General features: G+C 58.7%; 1 protein-coding gene across 21 annotated transcripts in view; it reads left to right on the top strand.

The window, feature by feature from the left end:
• SH3BP2 (SH3 domain binding protein 2) overlaps positions 1-22,782 on the top strand; it is a 43,627-nt gene extending 20,845 nt beyond the window's left edge. For 3 of the 21 annotated variants that reach the window (XM_078367665.1, XM_078367667.1, XM_078367666.1), the window contains 13 exons: positions 5,560-5,699; positions 7,452-7,554; positions 9,199-9,316; positions 9,664-9,750; positions 10,806-10,894; positions 11,116-11,256; positions 12,628-13,282; positions 14,626-14,734; positions 14,975-15,030; positions 15,375-15,456; positions 16,036-16,095; positions 16,718-16,851; positions 17,419-17,885. In XM_078367665.1, coding sequence (XP_078223791.1) covers positions 9,234-9,316; positions 9,664-9,750; positions 10,806-10,894; positions 11,116-11,256; positions 12,628-13,282; positions 14,626-14,734; positions 14,975-15,030; positions 15,375-15,456; positions 16,036-16,095; positions 16,718-16,851; positions 17,419-17,767 — 1,845 coding nt within the window. In that variant the 5' untranslated portion in view covers positions 5,560-5,699; positions 7,452-7,554; positions 9,199-9,233 and the 3' untranslated portion in view covers positions 17,768-17,885. Of the gene's footprint in view, positions 1-2,909; positions 3,122-5,559; positions 5,700-7,451; positions 7,555-9,198; positions 9,317-9,663; positions 9,751-10,805; positions 10,895-11,115; positions 11,257-12,627; positions 13,283-14,625; positions 14,735-14,974; positions 15,031-15,374; positions 15,457-16,035; positions 16,096-16,717; positions 17,308-17,418; positions 17,886-21,585 lie in introns of those variants that run through there. The other 18 variants (XM_035294293.3, XM_035294294.3, XM_017970706.5 and 15 more) reach the window with 14 other exon arrangements.
• The last annotated feature ends 498 nt before the right edge of the window (positions 22,783-23,280 follow it).

Genomic DNA, 23,280 nt, shown 5'->3' with positions numbered 1-23,280 from the left:
AGGAAGGGACTGAGGCACCCAGAGAGCTGGCAGGAGTCCCCTGGAATGAATGAATGGAATTTAACCATCAGGTCCCTGGGAGAGGGGCTGGACACTGAGAGGCACAGGCAGGGAGGCCTGGCCAGCTAGGAGTGTGGGTGCCCCTTTCGGATGGCCCTTGGCTTTCGCGAGCTTGGTGAAACCGGAGTCTGCGAGCTGGGCTGAAATTCCCCAAGAGCTACATGGCCACCATGGCCTCCATGGCCCATCATCACCCTTAGCCTCAGCCGACACTGCCCCTTTCTGCTCTCAGCCTGGCCTGGCACAGGGCTCCTGGGCAGGTGCCACCCCCTGGCACAGGGCAGGGCCAGGTAGGGCAGAGGATAGTAGGGTGGCAGGGGTGGGCTTCCCCTTGGAAGGCCCCTTGTTTGGAGAGGGGCTGTGGGTGTCAGCGTCCATCCTGAAGTGAGGAATTCCCAGGGGAGGTGAGGGTGCTGCATGACCTGTCCTTGTCATGACCTGCCCTCCTGCCCAGGGTCCGTTGATGATCACCTAAGAGCCTTCATCCTGCCCACAGTGGGACAGAACCCAGGCAGGAACCAGCCCCTCACAGGCCTGCCCCTGCCTGGCCACTGAGCTGGACACACGTAGGACTGTAACCTGTCCCCCCAACTCTTCCTGCTGAGCCTTGCCCAGGTGTGGAGCCAGGAGAAGGTGGTGGGCTCCATCTGTCCTCACAGTGGCTCCTCCCACTTTGACACACAGGCCGGGTCTTCTTATAGCTTTCAGGTGGCGGGGTGCAGTGGGGAGTGATGCCCCAGGGTAGGGGCTCTGTTTCAGCTTCCTGTGCCTTCCAGGCAACTCAGTCTCCATCACCCACAGGGTGAACATTCCATCCTTCTTTTGGGGCTCTCTGGGTTGGGTCAGAGCTGGTGAAGCTGGGAGACAATGACCATCTAGTGTGGTCAGTGTTAGGGGCAGAGAAGGCTATGCTAGGCCAAAGGGAGGGACACAGGACTTCCAAGAGGTTATGGAAGAATGCCTGGAAGAGGGAATGCTTGAACTACCTCTTCCTTTTATTTTTGGATTGTTGCTCGTATATAGAAATAGCACTGATTTTTGTATGTTGATCTCGTATCCTACCACCTTGCTGCTCATTCTAATAATTTTTAAGCGGGCTCCTTGGAATTTTCTGTATATAAAATCATCTAATCAGTGAATAATTGTGCTTCTTTCTTTCCCTTTTGGATTCCTTTTATTTCTTTTTATTGTCTAATTACTCTGGTCAGGGTCTGCAGCACTATGCTGAATAGAGGTAGAGTAGGCATCCTTTCCTTGTTCCTGTTCTTGGAGGGAAAACGTTCAGTCTTTCACCACTAGGTGTGTCAGCTGTGGGTTTTCATAGAAACCTTTATCAGACTGAGGAAGGTCCTTTATATTCCCGGTTTGCTGACTGTTTTTCTTATCATGAAGGAGTGTTGAATTTTGTCAAATGCTTTTTCTTCATCTGTTAAGATCATGTGGTTTTTGTCCTTTATTCTATTGATATGGTAGGTTATATTAACTGGTTTGAATATTAAACCATCCTTGCATTGCTGGGATAAATCCCACTTGGTGTAGAATCCGTTTTATGTGTTGCAGGATTCGGGTTGCTAGTATTTGGTTGAGAATGTTTATGTATATATCCATAAGGGATGTGGGTCTCTAGTTTTCTTGCGATGGCCTTGGTTTTGGTATTGGGATAATGCCAGCCTCATAGAATGAGTTCTGTCCTCTTCTACTTTCTGGAAGTTTGTGAAGGATCCGTGTTCTTTTGAGCTAACTCCTGAGGGCTGGATTAGTTCCGTTTCAACTTTAAGCAGGGGCAATAGCATGGCCTGCAAGTGGGTGTTTTGTAGATTCAGATAACTGGAGCCACAGGGTCTGCTGGCACAGGAGCACAGAAGGTAGAGAGTAGGAGCGGCTCAATCAGGAAGGGCCAGGTTGGCATGAGGAGGCCCCAGAGGTTTAGCACTGAGCAGTGATGGGAATGATTCTGTGCTGGGTGGAGGGGGCTGGAGGCCAAGGAGGCCTGAGGAGAGGAAGTGGAGGGGGCTCCAAGAGGCAGCCAGAGGGGCCAGGCTGGGTGACTTGAGGCAGGCCAGACAAGGGCACTGGGAACAGAGGCACTGAGGTGGGACAGAGCCTCAAAGCCTGGGTGCAGTGGGAAGAAGCCCAGAGAGTGGCTCTGAGGCGGGGCCTTGAAACCAGGGGTGGGTGCCCAGGGTGGACGGCTAGGTGAAGTCAGGCCCAGGCTGCTAGAGCCACACTGCACCTGACCCATCTTGGTGGCAGTCTGTGTGCAGGTGGAAGATGGAGGAGGCAGGATGCCTGGGAAGCCAGCAAGGGCCGCTGCTGGCCTTTGGCCAGCCCCAGGGCACTCTCTGGGCGAGGCGCCTACCTATGGGCAAGCAGCGTGGGAGTTGCCGAGGACTAGACCCCTGGCTCCTTGGAGAATCTCTGGCTGGAGGCTTGTGGAGTCCCCCAGGAAAGTGGAGAAAATGTGGGCGGGGTACGTGCCGGATCCCGTGCTCCCGCGCCGCCCGCCGTGCAGGTGCAGTTCTCCAGAGGCCACTTTCCCGAGGGGTGGGACCTGGGCGGGGCCTCAGAGCCGACGCTCCGCGCCTGCCTTGGATTTCCAGCCAAGCTGTCTGGACTCGCAGGTGTTGGGGGAGCGGGAGGCCTCCTTTGCTTGATGCAAAGTCTTCTGGATTCCTTCTTGCACCGACAGACGTGGGCCTCCTGTCTGTCCCCAGCGCCCACCACCCTCCGTGCAGCCCGGGGAAACTGAGGCCCGCAGGGGGCGGCCGCGCAGCGTGACGCGGCGGGGGCGGGGCCGGGAGGGGCGGTCCCGGGATCCTCACCTGCCCGCCCCGTCCCCCGCCGAGAGGGGAGGAGCCGGCGGCTGCGGGCCCGGGCCGGCGGGCGCGGCGGGCATGGCGGGATCGCGGCCGCGGAGCTGGGGCCGGCGGGAGGCGGGCGCCTGGGACGAGGCGGCGGCGGCGGCAGCCGGGGGGCGCGGCCCGGGGCCGTGCCGGTGCGCGCAGGGGAGACGAGCGTGGGCCGCCCCAGGGAAGCCGGCCGTGCCCGCCGCGTGGACGCCGTGAGTACCGAGTCCCGGCCCCTGATACCCGGGACCCGTGCCGCGAGCCTCGGGGTCCGGACCCTGCACCGCGAGCCCCCGGATCCCAGGCGCTGCTCGCGCGCCCAAGCGCTTCCTGCGGGAACAAAGACGGGCGTGGGCCGCCCCGGCGGGCGGGTGGGGGGCTCGGGCCGGCCCGGGGCTTGCGGGTCTGCGGGCAGCTCCCCGCGGGCGGGCTGGGCACGTGGCTCCCTCCCTCCTTCATTCTCACCGCGAGGCTCCCTCTGGCTGGGCGAGGTGGGGCGGGCGCCGGGGTGTGGCGGCACCTTTGTTCCAAACCTAGGCCTGCGGTTGGGGGCCCCGCGGCCGGGCCCCGCCCCTGACCCCTCCCCACCCGGAGGGCCTGGCTTTGAGTGCAGAGGGAGCTGCTGGGGTCCAGCCGGGTGACCCGGGCCAAGGCCAGCAGAAGACTGCCTGAGGCCTCGGAGACGTCCCTTTTGCACTTCTGTTGGAGGGGGCCGGTTTGCTAAAAGCAGAGAGTGCTTTTCTTTTCTTTTCTTTTCTTTTGAGGCTGAGCCTCAGGCTGGAGTGCAGTGGTGTCATCTCGGCTCACTGCAACCTCCGCCTCTCAGGTTCGAGTGATTCTCCTGCCTCAGCCTCCTGTGTAGCTGGGACTACAGGCGCGAGCCACCACGCCCGGCTAATATTGCCCAGGCTGGTCTCGAACTCCTGATCTCAGGTGATCCGCCCGCCTCAGCCTCCCAAAGTGCTGGGATTACAGGCATGAGCCACAGTGCCTGGCCATACTTTTCTTTTTATTTATTTCGTTTTAAATATTTTGTTTTTGTTAGCTCTGGCTTTGTTGCCCAGGCTGGAGAGCAGTGGCCTGCCTGCTGGAATTCCTGGCCAATCCATCTTCCTGCATTACCTCCTCCAGGGACTATAGGTGTATACCACCAAGCCCAGCTAATTTCTTTTTTTTTTTTAAGAGATTGTGGTCTCTATACGTTGCCCAGGCTGGTCTTGAACACCTGAGCTCACGTGATCTGCCTGCCTCGGCCTCCCAAAGTGCTGGGATTGCAGGCATGAGCCACCGCACCTGGCCTTGTTTTATCTATTTATGGAGACAGTGTCTTGCTTTGTTGCCCAGCTGGAGTCCAGTGGTGTGGTCAGAGCCCACTGCAGCCTCAAACTCCTGGGCTCAAGTGATCCTCCTGCCTCAGCCTCCTAGAGCAGCTGAGACTACAGATGTGCGCCACTGTGGTTAATTAAAAACATTTTATTTTGGTAGAGATGGGGTCTTACTAAGCTGCTCAGGCTTAGTTTTCTTTATATGTCTTTTTGAGGGGTTGGAGCTGTAGTGGAACCAGTCCCAGCCCCACTGGGCATCTGGGTCTCACCTTAGCTGCTCCACTAAGGGCCTAACAGGACACTGGCCACTTGCCTGCTCCCATCTAACTCCACTGGGGCCCCAGGAGGCACCCTGCCCGGGATGGAGTGAGGGCAGGCACAGACAAACAGCACAAGGTGGGGGGTGCTGTCCGTTGGGACCAGAGGTGAGGAAGACACTGGATTTAAGTTGGCAATGAGGGTGCCTAGCCAGAAGACGGGACTCAATCTGGGTCTTGGTGGATGAGTAGAAGTTCTCTGCATGGGAAGGGGTGGAGGTCATTTCAGGCAGAGGAGGAAACGTGAATTAGCATGGTGGATTTCAAGGAGAGCATCTGGAGCATGAGTTGGGGGGCTGGAGTAGGGGACAAGGCATGACGTTGGGTCCCGTAGGCCTGGGCCAGCCCCAAGGCAGTCACTGGTCCTTCATTGCCTGTGCACTGTGTAGCCCTCAGAGGGAAAGGGAGTGATACCCCGCGCCGGTGGGGCGGATAGCAGCCCACCCATCCAGCGGTGGTCAGGGCCGCTGCTGACGACAGTGTGCTACGTGCCGGGCTGGGCGGTGTCTTTCTTCCTACAAAGTTACACCAGGATGGGAGCCCAGGTCGTTTGGCCTGGGAATTGAGGGCTCTTGGCTGCTCACTTACCTTCTTCCTGTCTAGGCCCCTTAGAGGCTCACCTGGCACTGGGACTTGGAGTTATGGCCTGAGGTCTGACTTACCTGGGCTGGAGGTCTTCTGAGTTGGTTCATCTCTACCCAGCTTCCATGAGGCCTTGGGCTCAGTCAGTGTGTGAGAATGAGCCAGTGGAGATAAAGGGTTACACGCAGCGCTCAGGACCCTGGGGTCGGGTGTGTGGCCGAGTGGACCAGGGGCTGACGGCTTCTGGTGGCTTCTCTTCCTGGGGTCCTACCCAGAAGCCCAAGGCCTTCAGAAAAGGGGTTTCCTTGCCTGTCATGGCCTTACCTTCCGTGCTGCCTCCTGGATCTTGGCAGCTTCCCCCTGAGCGCCCGGCTCAACCGTCTCCTGCCCGACCGTAGCTGAGCCGCATGCCTCTGTCCTTGATTGCAGCTTCATGGCGGCCGAGGAGATGCACTGGCCTGTCCCTATGAAGGCCATTGGTGCACAAAACCTGCTAACTATGCCTGGGGGCGTGGCCAAGGCTGGCTACCTGCACAAGAAGGGCGGTACCCAGCTGCAGCTGCTCAAATGTGAGTCTCCGGGGTGGCAGGGAGCACAGTGGGAGGATATGGGGGCAGGGCTGGCCACACCAGCGAGCATCCTCCCTGACCCTCTGCTTCCTCACATGGTGGGCCCTCTGGATTTTCCCATCCCTTTCTGGTGGCTGGCACCCCTGGAGGACCTGAGGTTGGCCTTCCTAGTCCCCAGGACTATAGCAGGGTCTAGGGTGGTACACCTGGTGAGTGTTGGCCAGCTGGCAAGGGTAGCTGCAGCCTGCAGCCAGGGCCTGGGGACCACAGATGGCTAAGTAGGTCTGGCCTCTGGTGCTGCCCTCACTGAATCTGTGAGTGTTCAGTGAGTCAGTTCACCACTTGGCACACAGTGAACCTATGTGCCAAGTCCTGGCTGGGTGCTGGACCTCTGGAGCTGTACAATCCCAGGCTCTGGCTGCCAGGACAGCTGGCTAGGAGGAAGAAGGAGCCCTTCAGATGCTGAGACACTGAAGGCCAAGAGCATCAGGGCCTGAGCAGCAGGTGTTCTCTGCCAGGGACTCCCTGGCCCTGGGCTGCCTGGTTGAGATGCCCAAGGCTGGACGACTGGTTTCTGTGCAGGCACTGTTTGAGCTGCTCTCCTCTTCGCACAGACAGCCTCCTTGGAGGAGCTGTAACTGGCTTGCCCCCAGCCTGGGAGGAGCTGCTCAGGGCTGGGGCAGTGGAGCTGGGGTGATTTCACTGTGACTTCCCACCTGGGGGTGGCTCCACACCCGTGGATTTCACTGGCAAACTCTCTGGGCTCCTGAGCCTCCCTCTTTTAGTTTTTCGAGACAGGGTCTTGCTCTGTTGCCCAGGCGGGAGTGGAGCGGCACGATCATGGGTCACTGCAGCCTCAGCCTCCCAGGCACAGATGATCCTCTCAGCTGGGACTGCAAGCATGCCACTATACCCTGTTACTTTTTTTAAGTTTTTTGTAGAGACAGAGTTTCATTATGTTGCCCAGTCTGGACTAGAGCTCATGAGCTCACACAATCCATCCACCTCGGCCTCCCAAAATGCTGGGTTTACAGAGCTGCGAGCTACTGCGTCCAGCCTATTTTTTATTTATTTCTTTTTTAGAGACGGAGTCTCACTGTCACCCAGGCTGGAGTGCAGTGGTGCAATCTTGGCTCACTGCAACCTCTGCCTCCTGGGTTGCAGAGATTCTCCTGCCTCAGCCTCCCGAGTAGCCGGGATTACAGGCATGCGCCACCACACCCAGCTAATTTTTGTATTTTTAGTAGAGACGTGGTTTTACCACGTTGGCCAGGCTGGTCTTGAACTGCTGACCTCAGGTGATCCACCCGCCCTGGCTTCCCAAAGTGTTGAGATAACAGGCGTGAGCCACTCCTTGAAGCCTTGGCCATCTTGCAGCTCTGGGTAGAGAGCGCCTCCAGCAGTCCTGCAGCACCCAGCAAGTCAGCTGTGGCCTCCCTGGACCTCTGGTCCTGGCTCTGTCCATCCCAGTCCTCCTGGTGGCTCCACACAGCCCCCGACTTCTTTGTCAGCAGCCAGGCCTGCCCTCTGGTGGTGCTCTGGGGCCAGCCAGTGTGCCCACAGACTTTCCCGTATTTGGCCCCAGAGTAGGCTCCTGGAGAGGGGGCAGCATGCCAGCCTTGCTCTCTGCTCTTCCATTCGGCGAGGTCTGGAGGCAGGAGGCCTGGCCCCAAGTTGCCCGGGGGCGGGTCCTCAGAATGGGTCTTGGCAGCTGCCCCTCCGGGCTCACCCTGCCCTCGCCACCCCCCTCAGGGCCCCTGCGCTTTGTCATCATCCACAAGCGCTGCGTCTACTACTTCAAGAGCAGCACCTCCGCCTCTCCGCAGGGCGCCTTCTCCCTCAGTGGCTATAACCGGTAAGCGCCCGTCCTGCCTGCTGACCTCGGGTCCCTCCCCGCAGAGCCCTGACTGGGCTTGCCCCTTGTTCCCACCCAAGGAAAGTGCTTTCTTGAAGCAGCTTTCATGCCCATCCCCTGCCCTCCCCACCCAGCCTCCATGGTGCCTCGCCCTCTCTGCGTGTCCTGCCCTCAGGCTCAGGACCCCGGATGTGCCAGGTCTTCCTGTGTCTTCATGCACAGGTCCCAGGGTCCTGGACAGCCTGCTCTCCAGAGTCTCCACTCAGCCACCACCCAGTGACTTCTGCATCCCTTTTCCCTCCCTACCTTGCCCCTTCACCCACCGTGGCCTCTTTCCAGGTAGCTCAGACCCCAGCCAGCCTAGGCCCTGACCCAAACTCAGGCCTGGCCCCAGGATTTCCTGCTCCAGGGTCCTCCCAGGCCAGGATCAGTTCCCAGCTTCACATGTGTCCTGGGCTAGGCTCTACCCTGTGATGGGCCGTGAACTGCCCTCAAGGGCCTTCTGTGCTAACCAGCAGGTGGACAGTGGCCTGGTGGCAGGTGGGCAGTGGCCAGGTGGCAGGTGTGTGAGACATGCACTGGCACAGCCCATGGCCTGGGCCCCCCACAGAGGGTTAATGTTGGCACCGGGTTCTGGTTCTGGGTGCTGCCTCTCCAGAGCCCTGCACCCCACAGCATTTGTCTGTGCCTCTTACCACCCCTTAAGGGCCCAGCCCCTCCTGCCTATGAGGAACCAAGGGTCACATGGTAGTAGTGGGTGGTCTTGAAGGGGATAACATGTCAGGAGTGGGACCTTCGGAGCGACTCTAGGTCTGGCCCGCACTCGGTCACAGCCCTGGTAGGGCAGCCTTGCCAGAGCACCCAGCTCAGTGCCAGGCCCCCAGGCTGGCATGGGGCACTGGCAGAGAGAGGGAGGAGTCTCAAGGACCCTGGGCTCTGGGGTCCCCGGGGGAAGGTCATTGCCTTTCTACAGACGGACACTTTGCCGTCCAGCCTCCAGCATGTGTCAGCCACACCATGAACCCTGGGCCCAGTGGCAGGCACAGTCATGCCCCAAGGAATTGTCTAGCCCATCAGGGCATGCTGGGCCTGATGGGCCAGGCTCTGACGGGCTGGATGAGTGCACCCACCTCAGTGCCTGGCCGGCGGGGCTCCCCACACAGTGAACTTGGATCTCAGTGCAAATCTTACATCCTGGCTGTGTGCACGGCCACAGAGCAGCCACGAGTCATTCCCTGAAATGCATGCAGGGCTGCCGCTGGGCCACAGGGGCATGGAGCTCTGAGGGACCGCCAGGCAGGCCAAGCAGGCCTGGGCAAGTAGGACCAGAGGCAGGAGGGTGATGCCCCTGTAAAGCGGCATTGGTGGCCATCAAGGGGGTGTGTCCTTGTCTCCTGTTCCCCACTGCTCCCAGGAAGCCCTCTCATCACCCCTCTTCCATGCCCCTCCCTGCCCCCTTGCACCTGCCTGAGGGCCCCCACAGGGCTCCATGCCCCTGCAGCCCAGCAGCCAGGGCCCACCCAGATCTGCCCACTTCCGTTGGGGTGTGATGCAGGAGCAGAGAGACTCGTTCACGGGTGGGGGCTGTGGGAGGCCGTCCCTGCAGCTGTGAGCCAGGCTGTGACCCTGGTGCTGTGCCCTCAGGGTGATGCGGGCGGCTGAGGAGACCACGTCCAACAATGTTTTCCCCTTCAAAATCATCCACATCAGCAAGAAGCACCGCACGTGGTTCTTCTCCGCTTCCTCCGAGGACGAGCGCAAGGTGACTGGGGTTGTGGGCCTGTAGGCACCAGGCTGGGCCCCCCTTGGGCTCGCTGGTCCTAGGGCTGTGGCCTCTCAGCTCCAGCAAGGAGCAGCTGTGGCTGGGACACAGGGAGCTGGGTCGTTGTTGCCCCAGCCCCATCCCCATGCCCAGAGCCTGGTGCCAGCGCCCACACAAGGAATGTGCTGTCCTGGGAGGTGCCCCTGTGGGCTGAGGGGAGACACACAGCCATGCTGTACCCAGCAGGGTCACCTCCCTTGACCTCGGGAGTCACAGCAGAGCAGGTGGGGCAGTGAGGGTGGAGGGATGTGGTGGGGCCTGCCCTGGTGGCACTGTGCCCACTGCAGCCCCGCTGACCTGCAGAGCTGGATGGCTTTGCTGCGCAGGGAGATTGGCCACTGCCACGAGAAGAAGGACCTGCCCCTGGACACCAGGTGACCCTGGGCCTGGGGCATACTGGGCGGTGGGGGTCCCTGGGACTCCTGGGCCTCACCCAGTGCCTACCTCCCAGTCCCGGGCTTGGCACAGTATCCCCTCCTTAAACGTTTCCTGGAGGTGTCAGCTGGGCTGCATGTGTGGGCATGCACGCGTCTCTCTGCTCCTGTCTACCTCCAACCTGTCTTGTCACGTCTGTTTCTGTGTCACCACTGTGGGTAGTTCCTGTTGGGGTCAGGGAGGCCCGGAACGGCAGCATCTGGATGCTTTGCATTCCCAGCCTCCTACACCACCCTGGCTCACTCGGAGTGAGACCAGAATGAATCTCCAGGCAGGGCACCACCGGGCAGTCCGAGCCTTGGCAATCTTCCCCTTGGGCTGGCTCAATACACAGCAGATACTCTCTGGGCTGGAACTGCCTGTCCCGAGATGGTGCGGAGGAAACAGACCTTCCAGTCCTTTCACAGACAGGGAGAGGAGGCCCAGGGAGGGCTGGGCACACCCAAGGCTGCCCTGCAGGTCCCTGCCTGACCCCAAGCTCGTGGCCCCTGGTCCACGCTGTCCTGCCTTGGGCCCAGCCCAGCCTCGCCCAAGCCCTGTTGAGGCAGGAGCAGGTGGAGACGTGGGCGTGGTCAGGGTGGCCGTCTTTATGGGCCAGGAGGGGCAGCTAGTGGCCGCAGGGGCATGGAATGGCGGCACCACAGCCTTCAGTTCCTGAGTCTGTCCTTGTAACTGTGCGTGCATGTCCACACGTTGCTGTGCGTCTTTGTGTGCACGTCTGTGCTTGTCTCGTGTCTGTGTTTATCTGTGTACACACGTCTGTGTGATGGGGTCCTTGTGTCTGTGTGTCCACATGTCTGTGCATGTCCCTGTGTCTTTGTGTGTATATCCATGTCTGTGTGCCTGTGTCCCTGTGTGTGCATGTGTGTGCACGTGCCCATCTGTGAACCTGCCGGCTTATCCATGTGTGTGCCTGTGTGTACCTTTGTGTCAGCATCAAGGGACCTCCCAGGGCTAGTGCTCACTGTCCACCCCAACCCACCCTGCGTTGCAGTGACTCCAGCTCAGACACAGACAGCTTCTACGGTGCAGTGGAGCGGCCTGTGGATATCAGCCTCTCCCCATACCCCACGGACAGTGAAGGTGAGGTCTTGCTCCGCATCCACTGCCCGCCCGCCTGTCCTCACCTGGCCGCTGACAGTGAGGGGCCCAGCCCTCCTCTTGGCCGCTGTGGAGGAGAGGGAGGTGTGTTGGGCTGTGCTCTTTGGCAGAGCGCAGTGGCATCCTGGGCCCTGGCCTTTGGCAGCAGGGTCTGGACTCACAGTCCGCCCAGCCGGTGCTTACCCCCTGCCTCCTGGGATCAGCTGTGCACGGAGCATTGCCGGGAGACTGGTCCGGGGCCACTTTTGCCCTCACCCCCCGCCCCTCCCATGCAGACTATGAGCATGATGACGAGGATGACTCCTACATGGAGCCCGACTCCCCGGAGCCCGGAAAGCTTGAGGGTAGGTGGGGCGGGTGGGCCTGGGGCGCTCTGGGTGCGTGAGAAGCAGGGGCTGGGACCAAGAGCAGAGCCCCTCTGAGGCTGGGGATGCTGGCCCAGGTACCATCCTGGGTGGCCTCTGTTTCTCTTCTGTGGCCCAAGTATTAATGAGGATTGGAGCAGAAGAGGTGTATCTGCCGCTAGCTCTGCTTATCTGCTCTTCCCACCTCCCAGGAGGAGGGGTGGGTACACGGCGGTGCCAGGTGGAGCCAGGGCGGCCCTGGAGGCTGAGGATAGGGCCCTCTGGGGCCCCAGTGCCAACAGTCCTTTAGCCCACCAGGATCTGCTAGCTGCTTGCCTCAGTTTCCCTCCATGCAGAGCTCTTATCCCACAGTGTCCGTCATGCCCATCCCTTTGCCTGCACACTCCTGCCTCCAGTCTTAGCCCGGCTGGCCCAGCCCTGGTGAGCTCAGGCTCCGTCTGTACCACCCTGAGCTGAGGCCCAGCAAGGCTAGAGACGGGCCTGGGGAGCAGCCAGTGCTACTGATCCACTCTCCCTCTCTCTGGACCCTCTTCGACCTCTCCCCAAAAAGTTTCTCATCCAGGACTCCTGTGGCCTCCCCATTCCCAGTTCCAGCGGTCAGTCCTGAGCCAGCCCAGCCTGGCACCCGCCTTGTTCCTCGCCTGCCTGTTTTCTGGGCATCCCATGCCCCCAGGGTCTTCTGCCTCCTCAGCTCCTGTGCCGGCCCCGTAAGGGATACCCGGGGCTCAGGCCTCACTCCTCTGCAGAATTCCCAGGGTGATACCCAGGTCATCTGCAGGCTGCCGGCTCTGACTCCTATCCGGCCGGGACCCCTGAATTCTGCGCTCACGCCCTGCCCATGCCCCCGCAGCCCCTGTCATCTCACAGCTTTCTGGACTTGTTCAGAACAAACACAGGCCTTTACCTTCCTCGCAGCAGCTCCCCTGCCCTGTCCTTTGGAATTCTGTCCTCCCTCCCGCCCTGGCCAAGCCCTAAGGTCCTCTGTGACTTTTTGGAATTCTGTCTTACCTCCCGCCCCTGCCAAGCCCTGAGGTCCTCCGTGACTTCTCTTCCTTTCACTTCCTTCCACCTATGGGCACCCGATGGCTCCTCAGGTGTCTTCTAGGCTTCAGGAAGCGTCCACAGGCTGCCATAGGGAGGATGGAGGGGGACAGCTGGGGGCGGTGGGTGGTCTGGGACCCTGGGGAAGGCAGGATGGGAGTGCTGGCTGTTGGGTTGCAGGGGTGGGCAGGCCATGGGGTGGGCCTACCACGGGTTACAGTCCTGGTTGGCTCTGCCGACCATTGCCAGCAGAGGGTAGTGTTGGCCCAGCCTCTGTCAGGGTCCAACATGGGTCTCTTTGCTCTGCAGATGCCCTGATGCACCCACCGGCCTACCCACCACCCCCAGTGCCCATGCCTAGGAAGCCAGCCTTCTCTGACATGCCCCGGGCCCACTCCTTTACCTCTAAGGGCCCCAGTCCCCTGCTGCCACCCCCACCCCCTAAACATGGCCTCCCAGATGTTGGCCTGGCTGCCGAGGACTCCAAGAAGAACCCACTGGGCCTGAGGTGGGCTGAGCCTTACCCCAGGGTACCTGCTACCTCCCGGAGGATGAGCGACCCCCCAATGGGCAGCGTGCCTACCACACCTGGCCTTCGGAAACCCCCTTGCTTCCGGGAGAGTGTGAGCCCCAGCCTGGAGCCCTGGAGCCCTGGCCACGGGGCCTGCTCCACTTCCAGTGCCACCACCCTGGCCACTGCCACCTCCAGAAACTGTGACAAACTCCAGTCATTCCATCTGTCCCCACGGGGACCGCCCACATCTGAGCCCCCACCTGTGCCAGCCAACAAGCCCAAGTTCTTGAAGACAGCTGAAGAGGACGCCCCAAGGGAGGTGGCCAAGCCTGGACTCTTTGTGCCCCCCGTGGCTCCCCGACCTCCTGCACTGAAACTGCCAGTGCCTGAGGCCACGGCACGGCCTGCAGTCCTGCCCAGGCCAGAGAAGGCTCAGCTCCCCCACCTTCAGTGAGTTTGTGCGGTGACTAGAAGCCCTGGTCTGGCCTCTGATGGGTACTCTCCCCCCACCACCGCCCCTGGCACTCTTAGCCCACGACGGGGTACCGGGTGCTAGGATAGGAAGGTTCCCTGATGCCTCCAGTCCGCTTCGGTGGGGTGTAGAGCATGTCCGTGACAGCCCTGAAGACTGCCGGAAATGCTGTGTATTTTTTCTTTTTGGAACAGGTGCCCAGGCTGGAGTGCCGTGGTACAATCTCAGCTCACTGCAACCTCCGCCTTCCGGGTTCAAGTGATTCTCTTGCCTCAGACTCCCAACTAGCTAGGACTACAGTACAAAAAATACGCCCAGCTAATTTTTTGTATTTTTAGTAGAGCTGATCAGGTTGGTCTTGAACTCCTGGCCTCCAGGGATCCATCTGCCTCAGCTTCCCAAAGTGCTGGGATTACAGGCGTGAGCCACTGCATTCAGCTGAAATGCTTTCTGCTTTATTTCTGGGAAGTGCCAGGAGACCAGTGTGTCCCCCATTCCCACAGAGTCACCCACACCAATGGCTGTGGTCAAAGGCATCTGGGCCCCAGGCAAGCTTCGTGCCTTGCCTGACAGGCAAAGACTCCAGGAACTGCAGGGCAGGCTTCGCATGGGTGCGCTGGCTGCACGCACAGCCCCGAACGCCCTTGCCCGCCCCTGAGTGCCCTCCCAGGGCTCTGCCCACACCTCTGAGACACCTGCCTGTGTGGAAGCACCCGTGAGCAGCCCTGGCCACGCTCGTGGTTCTGGTTAACAAGGGCTGCAGAGGTGCAGATGCTCGGCAGTCATTTTCCCACGACTGTGGGGACAGCGGTCCAGGGCTTAGCCACACCCACAAGCTGGCCACCCATGCCGGCCTGGCTCTGTGAATCCTCCCTAGAGCCTCTGAAGCTCTGCTGAGCAGGACTGCCTGGCCACACGGGAGGCTTGCAGGGCTCTCCCATGGGATCACATTGCATTGTTCATCTAGTTCACATCTGCCACTCCCCTGTGGCTCTGAGTGGGCTGTGATTTGGCCAAGGCCAGACCTCCCCTCCCCAAGAGCGTCCAGAGTACTTGTTCATGGTGTGGACACCGAGCTTGGGCCCTTGGGCCCCCCTTGCCAGCATCCATGGCCGCCCTCAGGTGTCAGGTGATTCCTGCTGCCCCAGGACGGTCACCACGAACCTCTCCTGGATCTCTGTTGTCCTGGGCCTTTTATGGTCACGGGCCATAGCAGGCAGCTTGTGTCCTCACACAGGGTGGAGTGGGGAGGGGAGCAGAGGGTGGCTTGCCCCGTGTCTGACAGTGAAATGGTCCTGCCTTTCTCTCCCTGTCCCTCCAGGCGATCGCCCCCCGATGGGCAGAGTTTCAGGAGCTTCTCCTTTGAAAAGCCCCGGCAACCCTCGCAGGCTGACAGTGAAGGGGAGGACTCAGACGAGGACTATGAGAAGGCAAGGCTGAGCAGCTAGCCCAGGTCCCCGTGGCCAGTAGATGGACAAGTGGTGGGAGAGCCATAGGCCAGGACGGCCCCTCACTGGCCATCCTGAGTGAAGAGTCCCCAGAATCCGGGATCCTAGGGGAACACAGCACCAAGCAAAGCCCCGGATCCTGGGACTGGTGGCCGCTGTCAGGGAGTGGTGGTGTGGGTGGATGACTCCGACCTTGGCACTGACACCATCGGCCTCTTGCAGGTGCCACTTCCCAACTCGGTCTTCATCAACACCACGGAATCCTGCGAGGTGGAAAGGTCAGCATGTGCTGGGTACCCCACTGCGCCCCGTCTGCCTGCTGCTCTGTCTCCCTCACTAGCTTTTATGTTGGGGGGTTGCTGGCACAAGTACATGGCCCTGCATGCAGTAGAAACCAGAGGAGTGGGGCCCTGCTCTGTCCGTTGCCCTGCTGATGCCCTGGCTGGCCTGGGCTCTGCCAGACTGGTTCTCCAGCCTCATGGCAGCCGGTCACTCTCAGCACCTGAGACCTACAACAGCGAGGGGACAGAAAGCCAGGCTTGGGACCCGGGCGGGAGGGTCCCCGTGGAAGCTGCCTGAGGAGGGTTCACCCACTAATATGAATATGACTGTCTTATTTTAGGCTGTTCAAGGCCACCAGCCCCCGGGGAGAGCCCCAGGATGGACTCTACTGCATCCGGAACTCCTCTACCAAGTCGGGGAAGGTAGGCACCCGGGGAACATGCCCAGGGCTCCGTGCTGTCGGCCCCTCTGCCTCTCCAGGCACCCAGGTTGTGGCGGCCCAGACTCCCCAGTCCCTAGACCACTCCTCTTGTGGACTCTGACTTGATTTCTCAGCCGAATTCTCTGCCCAGCAGCGCCCCCAGTCTATTCTCTAATGGATCTCCATCTGCAAAGTGGGGGCAATGATGGCCACCTCCCAGCGGGGGCCAGGACTTGGGTGGGGTAGGGCTCGTGCACTGGGGTTGGGGTGGCCACCTGGGACGGGGAACGCCAGGGCTGCCCGCGTCCCTCCGGGCGGGACGGTGTGACCTCACTGGGCCATGCTCTCCCAGGTGCGTCGGAGCGGTTATTGATGGTTATGAGCTGTTGCTTAGAGACTTTCTCAGGGCTTCCAGTGTCATCCCTGCTGTCCCTGTGCAGGTGATCTGGAGCCCCTCTGCTCTCCCAAGGGCCACGGGACTTACCCTTGATGCTTCTGTCCCCCTCTCCCTGGCCCATGATCCCCTGAGAGTGGTCCTCCTTTCTCTTGAAGCTATCAGCCTCCTGCTTCCCTCCTGTAGGTCCTGGTTGTGTGGGATGAAACCTCCAACAAACTGAGGAACTATCGCATCTTTGAGAAGGTGAGAGGGCTCTGAGTGGGACGGGGACCCCGGCCACATGGCGTGGCAAGGGGCAGGGCAGAATCTCCCTTTTTCAGGCATAGGCAGCGGGTAGACTAAGACCCTCCCCTTCCCCCTCCACCATCCCTCATCCCCCACCCCTCCTGCTCAGTCTCCCTCCTCTCCTGGCCTAGCTTTGTCCTCCACTGACCCTAGAGGGGATGGGTGGTCAGCCTAGACCCTGGGTTGCTTGCCTTTTTCTTTTTGTGGGGACAGGGGTCTCACTGTTTCTCAGGCTGTTGTCAAACTCCTGGGCTCAAGCAGTCCCCCCACCTCAGCCTCCCACAGTGCTGAGATTACAGGCACAGGTCACCGCGCCTGGCCCAGTCCCTAGGTTCACTCATCGACCCTGCCTGCAGTGCTCCGGGTGCAGGCTCCTGGACACTGGGACGGAGGGGAAGTGAGGTGGGAACATGGCGAGCACAGGCCTGATTCGGAGGCTGACCTGGGGGTCCCACTGACAGCCAAGAACTGGCCTGGCGATGCCGCCATTGCTGCTGCCTCATTTTACAGAGGGGAGACTGAGGCCCAGAGCTGCAGAGTGGCCTGGCCCTGCTGATGCTTCCCCTTTCTGCCCCCACAGGACTCTAAGTTCTACCTGGAGGGCGAGGTCCTGTTTGTGAGTGTGGGCAGCATGGTGGAGCACTACCACACCCACGTGCTGCCCAGCCACCAGAGCCTGCTGCTGCAGCACCCCTACGGCTACACCGGGCCCAGGTGATGCCTGCCCGTGTGGCTGCCAGACAGGCAGTCACAGGGGCCCTGACCCCAGGCCATACCAATGGACACGGGCCCACATGGGAGGGTGAGCGGGAGCAAGCCTGTGCTTGCCTAGGGCCTCCATGATGGATGTCTTCTAGGGCCCAGCCAGTCTCATCCAGCAGGCCGGGCTCCAGGGCTGGACCAGGCTCTAGGCTCCAGAGGACGAGGGGACTCTCTTATCCCACACGACCTTGCCCTGTCCCAACCCCAGAATCCCAGGACCAAGCCCTGCCTGGGCTCTGAGGACAGGAAACTGGTCCCCCCAGCACACAAACCCCACAGTGGGCTGGGAGCCAGGCAGGGTTGGGGCAGATGGTTGGGGGCTGGGGCTGGCCCTGGGACCCCCAAGGAACGCTAAGACACAGGCTCCAGTAGGGGCTGTTGCCCGTAATAAAGCAGCGATGACCTTTGCCTTGGGGCTGAGGCTTGATTGGGAAGGAGGGCGTCAGCAGCTTACTGGGTGCCCACACCGATGTCCGAGTGCTATGCAGCAACCCAAGAGGTGCTTGTCTTGTCTTCCAGGGTGCAGGCTGCTAAAGTGACTTCCCCAGGGTGCACGGTGTGCAACAGATCAGGACCCAGTGACTTCCCAGGGTGCACGGTGCGCAACAGATCAGGACCCAGTGGCTTCCCCCAGGGTGCACGGTGCGCAACAGATCAGGACCCAGTGGCTTCCCCCAGGGTGCACGGTGCGCAACAGATCAGGACCCAGTGGCTTCCCCCAGGGTGCACGGTGCGCAACAGATCAGGACCCAGTGTCTTCCCCCAGGGTGCACGGTGTGCAACAGATCAGGACCCAGTGACTTGCCCAGGGTGCACGGTGCGCAACAGATCAGGACCCAGTGACTTGCCCAGGGTACACGGTGCATAACAGATCAGGACCCAAACTTGGGCCATCTGGGCTGGGGCCCCACACCCCATGCACCAGTTCTGCTGCCTGGGTCAGGCCAGGGCAGAGCTAGAAGGCCCTACAGTTAGGGCTGGTTCATTCCCTGCATTAGTCCATGGTTACTGGGGATCTCCTTGTGCCGGTCCCTGTTCTAGAACTCGGCATCCACTGAGTGGGCCATAGAGCTAGAAGGCCCTGCAGCTACATCTGGTTAATCACCTGCATTAGCAAGCAGTTACTGGGTACCTCTGTGTGCCTGTTCCCATTCCAGACAGGGGGCCTCTGGCCTGGCTGAGTTTGAGTTCACGGCCCAGTCGGGACAGCGGGGTATGAGGCGCTTATGGCATAGTGTCCAGGGCAGCTGGGCACACAGGGACTCAGCGCTTCCGGAAGACTTCTTGGAGGAAGTGACAGCCATGATGGGAAGGAACGGTGGGTCCTAAGCAGACCAAGGGTGGGTAGAGATGGTGGTACTCAGATGCCCAAGCCCTCCAGGCAATACCCGGCTTGGCCCAGCCCCAATCTGTCCCCTCACTTTCTACCATTGAGTTCCAGCAAGTCACTGTCCCTGGCACACCCTCTGGGCTGAATTTTTAATGAAACAGACTCGGGGAGGTCAGGGCTGGCAGGGACCCTAGGATTGTTGTGATTTTTCTCAGCGCTTTATGTCAGGGAAACCTGAACTGAGGCTAGCACTTGTGCCACTGACAGTGACTGACTGCTGGGGGAAGGTCCTGCGGCCCCTTCCCTGGGGTATGTTCTGGGGGCCTGTGGTTTGCTGGAGGAAACAAGTGATGAGGCTGGTGGGAGACTGTGGCCCCAGGGGGCAGTAGGGTGTGGTGGAATGACAGGCCCTGTGGACAGCGGCAGTCAGCTGCTTCCAGGAACCAGGTGGCCAAGGCCACCTCTGCAGGGGTTTCCGTTCAGCCTCCCTGGGGAGAGCGGTTGGGCCCCATGGCTGAGGCTAGGGCACAGGGAGCTTCTGTGGTTCTGCTCTGTCTCTGGAAAACCAGCTGTTCGTCCTCCCTGTGGTCAGAATTCTTTGCCCTGTCTGACCTGAACTTGCTTAGGAAGTCATGCTACTCCGCCACTGTGGCCACAGTTTCTCTTCCTGTAAGATTTTATTATTTTATTAATTTTGAGATGTAGTCTTGCTCTGTTGCCCAGGCTGGAACGCAATGGCGCAATCTTAGCTCGCTGCTACCTCTGCCTCCTGGGTTCAAGTGATTCTCCTGCGTCAGCCTCCTGAGTAGCTGGGATTATAGGCACCTGCCACCATGCCTGGCTAATTTTTTTTTTTTTTGAGACAGAGTCTCGCTCTGTTGCCAGGCGCCAGGCTTGAGTGCAGTGGCGTGATCTCGGCTCACCCTCCACCTCCCAACTTTAAGCAAATCTCCTGCCTCAGCGGTCCGAGTAGCTGGGACTACAGGCACGCGCTACCATACCCAGCTAAGTTTTGTATTTTTAGTAGAGACAGGGTTTCACCATGTTGGCCAGGATGGTCTCGATCTCCTGACCTTGTGACCCGCCCGCCTCAGCCTCCCAAAGTGCTGGAATTACAGGCGAGAGCTGCCGCGCCCAGCCAACTTTTCGTATTTTTAGTAGAGACGGGTTTCATCATGTTGGCCAGGCTGTCTCGAACTCTTGGCCTCAGGTATTTACCTGTCTCGGCCTCCCAAAGTGCTGGGATTACAGGCATAAGCCACTGTGCCCGGCCACTTCCTGTAAAATTGTTAAATGGAGGATTGGATGAGAGGTGTGGTTTCCAGCCTGGTGCCGGGGTGCTGAGCTAGTGTGCACCAGGTCACCTTTGCTTTATCTCACACAGCTACCTGGAGCCCAGAGCCAGGTGATAGGTCCCTTTGGACAGCTGGACAGCTGAGGCCTGTGGCTGCCCAAAGCCCAGCCAGGGCCCGGGTCCAGCCTCACCTCCCAGACTCTGCACCTGCTGACACAGCTGCCCACTTCTGTGTGAGCTGCCCCAGGCCCAGGGCCTCAGTTGCAAGAGTGTGTTGGGGAGGGTTGGGGGGCAGGCCATGGTCCTCCAGCACAAAGAACGGGCCATGAGGGGTTCCCACGACCTCCAGAGACTTGCCACGAATGTTCTAGTCCACATATAAGGTTGGGGTTGGGGTTACCATTTACTGAGCACATCTGTATTTGAGGTGCTTGGAGAAGCAGCTGCTATTAGTCACATTTTACAGGTGAGAGAACCGAGTATCACAGAGGCCTGGATTCAAGTCCCTCCTCTGCGACTAACTGGCCTGGGACCCCATCTATCCTTCACTGCTCTGAACCTAGACCCTGGCCACTGTTGGGCTCCCTGCCACTCCTCACGGCCGATGATGGTCATTGTGGGGGTCTCTGCCTGCCTCCCAAGGTTAGGGTTAGGACTTGGGGTGCTCTCACTCAGCCAACAGGGCCACAGCACTGGGAAGTGAAACCATCCCATCTCACCCTGAGTTGCCCTCTGGGTCTGTGAGGGTGGGCTGGCAGGAGGCCTAGGCCCTGCCCCAGATGCAGCCCTGCTTCCTCATTTTATAGCTAGGGAACCTGAGGCTTGGAGAGGGCTCGCTGACTTGCCTACCTTCAAGATGAGTTGAGACGGGCTCAGTTCTGGGGCTTGGGGAGAGGGCCCTGGTGGCTTTGGGAAACACCCTGAGCCCAGAATGAAACATGCTTCTCTTCCTGTGGTTCCATCTGAAGAACTGTGGTGAGCTCTGTACCTTCTGTTAATACAGATTTTTATTGTGAAAATATATGTATTTTTTTGAGATGGAGTCTCACCCTGTGACCCAGGCTGGAATGCAGTGGCGCAGTCTTGGCTCACTGCAACCTCTGTCTCCTGAGTTCAATCAGTTCTCCTGCCTCAGCCTCCCAAGTAGCTGGGATAACAGGCACCTGCCATCACACCCGGCTAATTGTATTTTCAGTGGAGATAGGGTTTCACCATGTTGGCCAGGCTGGTCTCCAACTCCTGACCTCAAGTGATCCGCCCATCTTGGCCTCCCAAGTGCTGGTATTACAGGCAGTAGCCACTGTGCCTGGCCTTGAAAAGATGTTTTTAGAACCAGAAGAAGCCTCGGTTCAGAGGGTCATGTCGTGCAGAGCTCCTCTGCCGGTTGGGGCTCATCGCAGCCCCAGGGAGGTGCTTCCTGTACCGCAGGATGACGGGGTGGGGATTGGGAAAGAGGGGCGCCTGGAGCCTGCTCAGTGCCCTGAGGCAGGCAGGGCTTACTGGGACCATTTCATAGAAAGGCAGAAGCTCAGCTGGGAAACGGCTTTTGAGGGTGTCCCAGGTCCTGGAGGGATGGCCTAGGACACCAGGGTCACACCAAACATGGGAGGGCCGTGCTGTTCTCTAGAGGGGAAATGAGGGAAGGGCCACAGCCCCTGGCTCTGGCTGCCGCCGAGTACCAACAAGTACCACTCGGCTCCTGGCGCACACATCCTGCCCTATCTCTGCACGCCCTCCTCCCTTCACCTAAAGGGACTGCCTGCTGAAGGGCTGTGCCAGGAGGACTCCCGACCTTGGGGAAGAGGGACTGGGACTGCCCGAATCTTGACAGACAATCCCCACCACTTCAGAAGTGTGTGTGAGTGGTGATCCCTTTTAAGCCATCTTCCAGAGATTTGATGGACACAGAGCAGACCCCCGCCAATCTGCCCTCCTTTGGACCCCTAGGAAACTTCACGGCTGCTGGGATTCCATTCCCTTGCACTGCCGTCAGCTTTATCCCTGCCGCGTTCTGAGCTGCTCAGAGCTGAGGCAGAATCCCTTTTTCATTCATTTCCTGCAGAATAAAACAACATACAGAAAAGTGAGAAAAACGTAAATGCACAACCCGACACCGTTAGGAAGTGAACATCTGTGCAGCCTCCGTCAGGAACTAGTTTTGCCAGCACCCAAATGCCCTCCCCTCACAGTGTCACTTCCGGCCTCTGCCCTGGCTTATGTGAGTTTTGCATTCTTGTTTTTCTAAAAAGTTTTCAGCACCCGATCATGTAGCCATCACAGCATGTTCCTGTTTCTTTGTTTTGTCCCCATGAATCATAACGATGCAAGCTCTGGAAACTGGCTTCTTCGGCTCATCGTTGTCTGTGGGATTTATTCGTGTTGCTGTGCGTAGTGTAGTCTGTTCACGTTCATTGCCGACAAGTTCCATTGTCCGGCTGTATCATGATCCATGGATTCATTTTACCTGCGATCGAGCTTGTCCAATGCATGCAGCCCAGGATGGCTTTGAATGTGGCCCAACAGAAATTTGTAAACTTTCTTAAGACATTATGAAATGGTTTTTTAGATTTTTTTTTTTAGCTCATTAGCTATGGTTAGTGTTAGCGTATTTTACGTGTAGCCGAAGACAGTTCTTCCAGTGTGGCTCATGGAAGCCAAAAGATTGGACATGCCTGCTGTAGATGGACAGTTGGTTTATTTCTAGTTTGAGGTGATCGCACACCATGCTGCTGGCAACAATTTTGTCTGTGTCTCTGATGCACATGTATTTTTTGCAAATGGTACATGAGTTTTTCTAGGGTTTATACCCAGGAGTCTGACTCCTGGATTCTAGGGCATGAGGATTTTTTTTTTTTTTTGAGACAGAGTCTCATTCTGTCGCCAGGCTGGAGTGCAATGGCGCCATCTCGGCTCACTGCAACCTCCAACTCCCTGGTTCAAGTGATTCTCCCGCCTCAGCCTCCCAAGTAGCTGGGACTACAGGCGTGCGCCACCATGCCCAGCTAATTTTTACTTTTTAGTAGAGACGGGGTTTCACCATGTTGGCCAGGATGGTCTCGATCTCAACCTCGTGGTCTGCTTGGCCTCCCAGAGTGCTGGGATTACAGGCGCGAGCCACGGCGCCCGGCCCTTATGTTTCTTTTAGTCTTGTGCATTGTGTAGTTTTAATTTCATTGTTTTGTTTGTTAATAGCATATAAAGCACATCTTTTGTCCGCTGTGTGTTTGATGTAATGAAATCCACCATCTATTTTGTGCCAGATGTTGTCTCACTTGTGTTTGTGGGTTTTTTTTCCTCCCTTTTCTCTCCTTTTCCCCTTCTTTGGGATTGAACAACTTAAATCATTTCATTTACCCTCTTCTCCTAGTCAGAAAGTTATACACTCTATTCTTATTGAAGTCTAGGATTAATGAATAAACACTTTTGTTCCCCTCCTAGACAACCTAAGGACCTCAGGTGACTTTTACTGATCTCCCCCATTACTTGATATTGTTCTGTATATGCAATTCTAACTCAGTATGTTTTAAAACCCTCACCCAAGACAGTATTTCTTTTTTTCTTTTCTAACATTTTTTTTTTTTTTTTTTGAGACAGTCTCCCTCTGTCACCCAGGCTGGAGTGCAGTGGTGCAATCTCGGCTCACTTCAACCTCCGTCTCCTGGGTTCAAGCAATTCTTATGCCTCAGCCTCCTGAGTAGCTGGAATTACAGGCGCCTGCCACCACACCTGGCTAACTTCTTGTATTTTTAGTAGAGAT

The sequence above is a fragment of the Callithrix jacchus genome, chromosome 3, assembly GCF_049354715.1.
Source record: "Callithrix jacchus isolate 240 chromosome 3, calJac240_pri, whole genome shotgun sequence".
NCBI classification, from domain to species: domain Eukaryota; kingdom Metazoa; phylum Chordata; class Mammalia; order Primates; family Cebidae; genus Callithrix; species Callithrix jacchus.
This window is presented reverse-complemented; position numbering and strand designations above follow the sequence as displayed.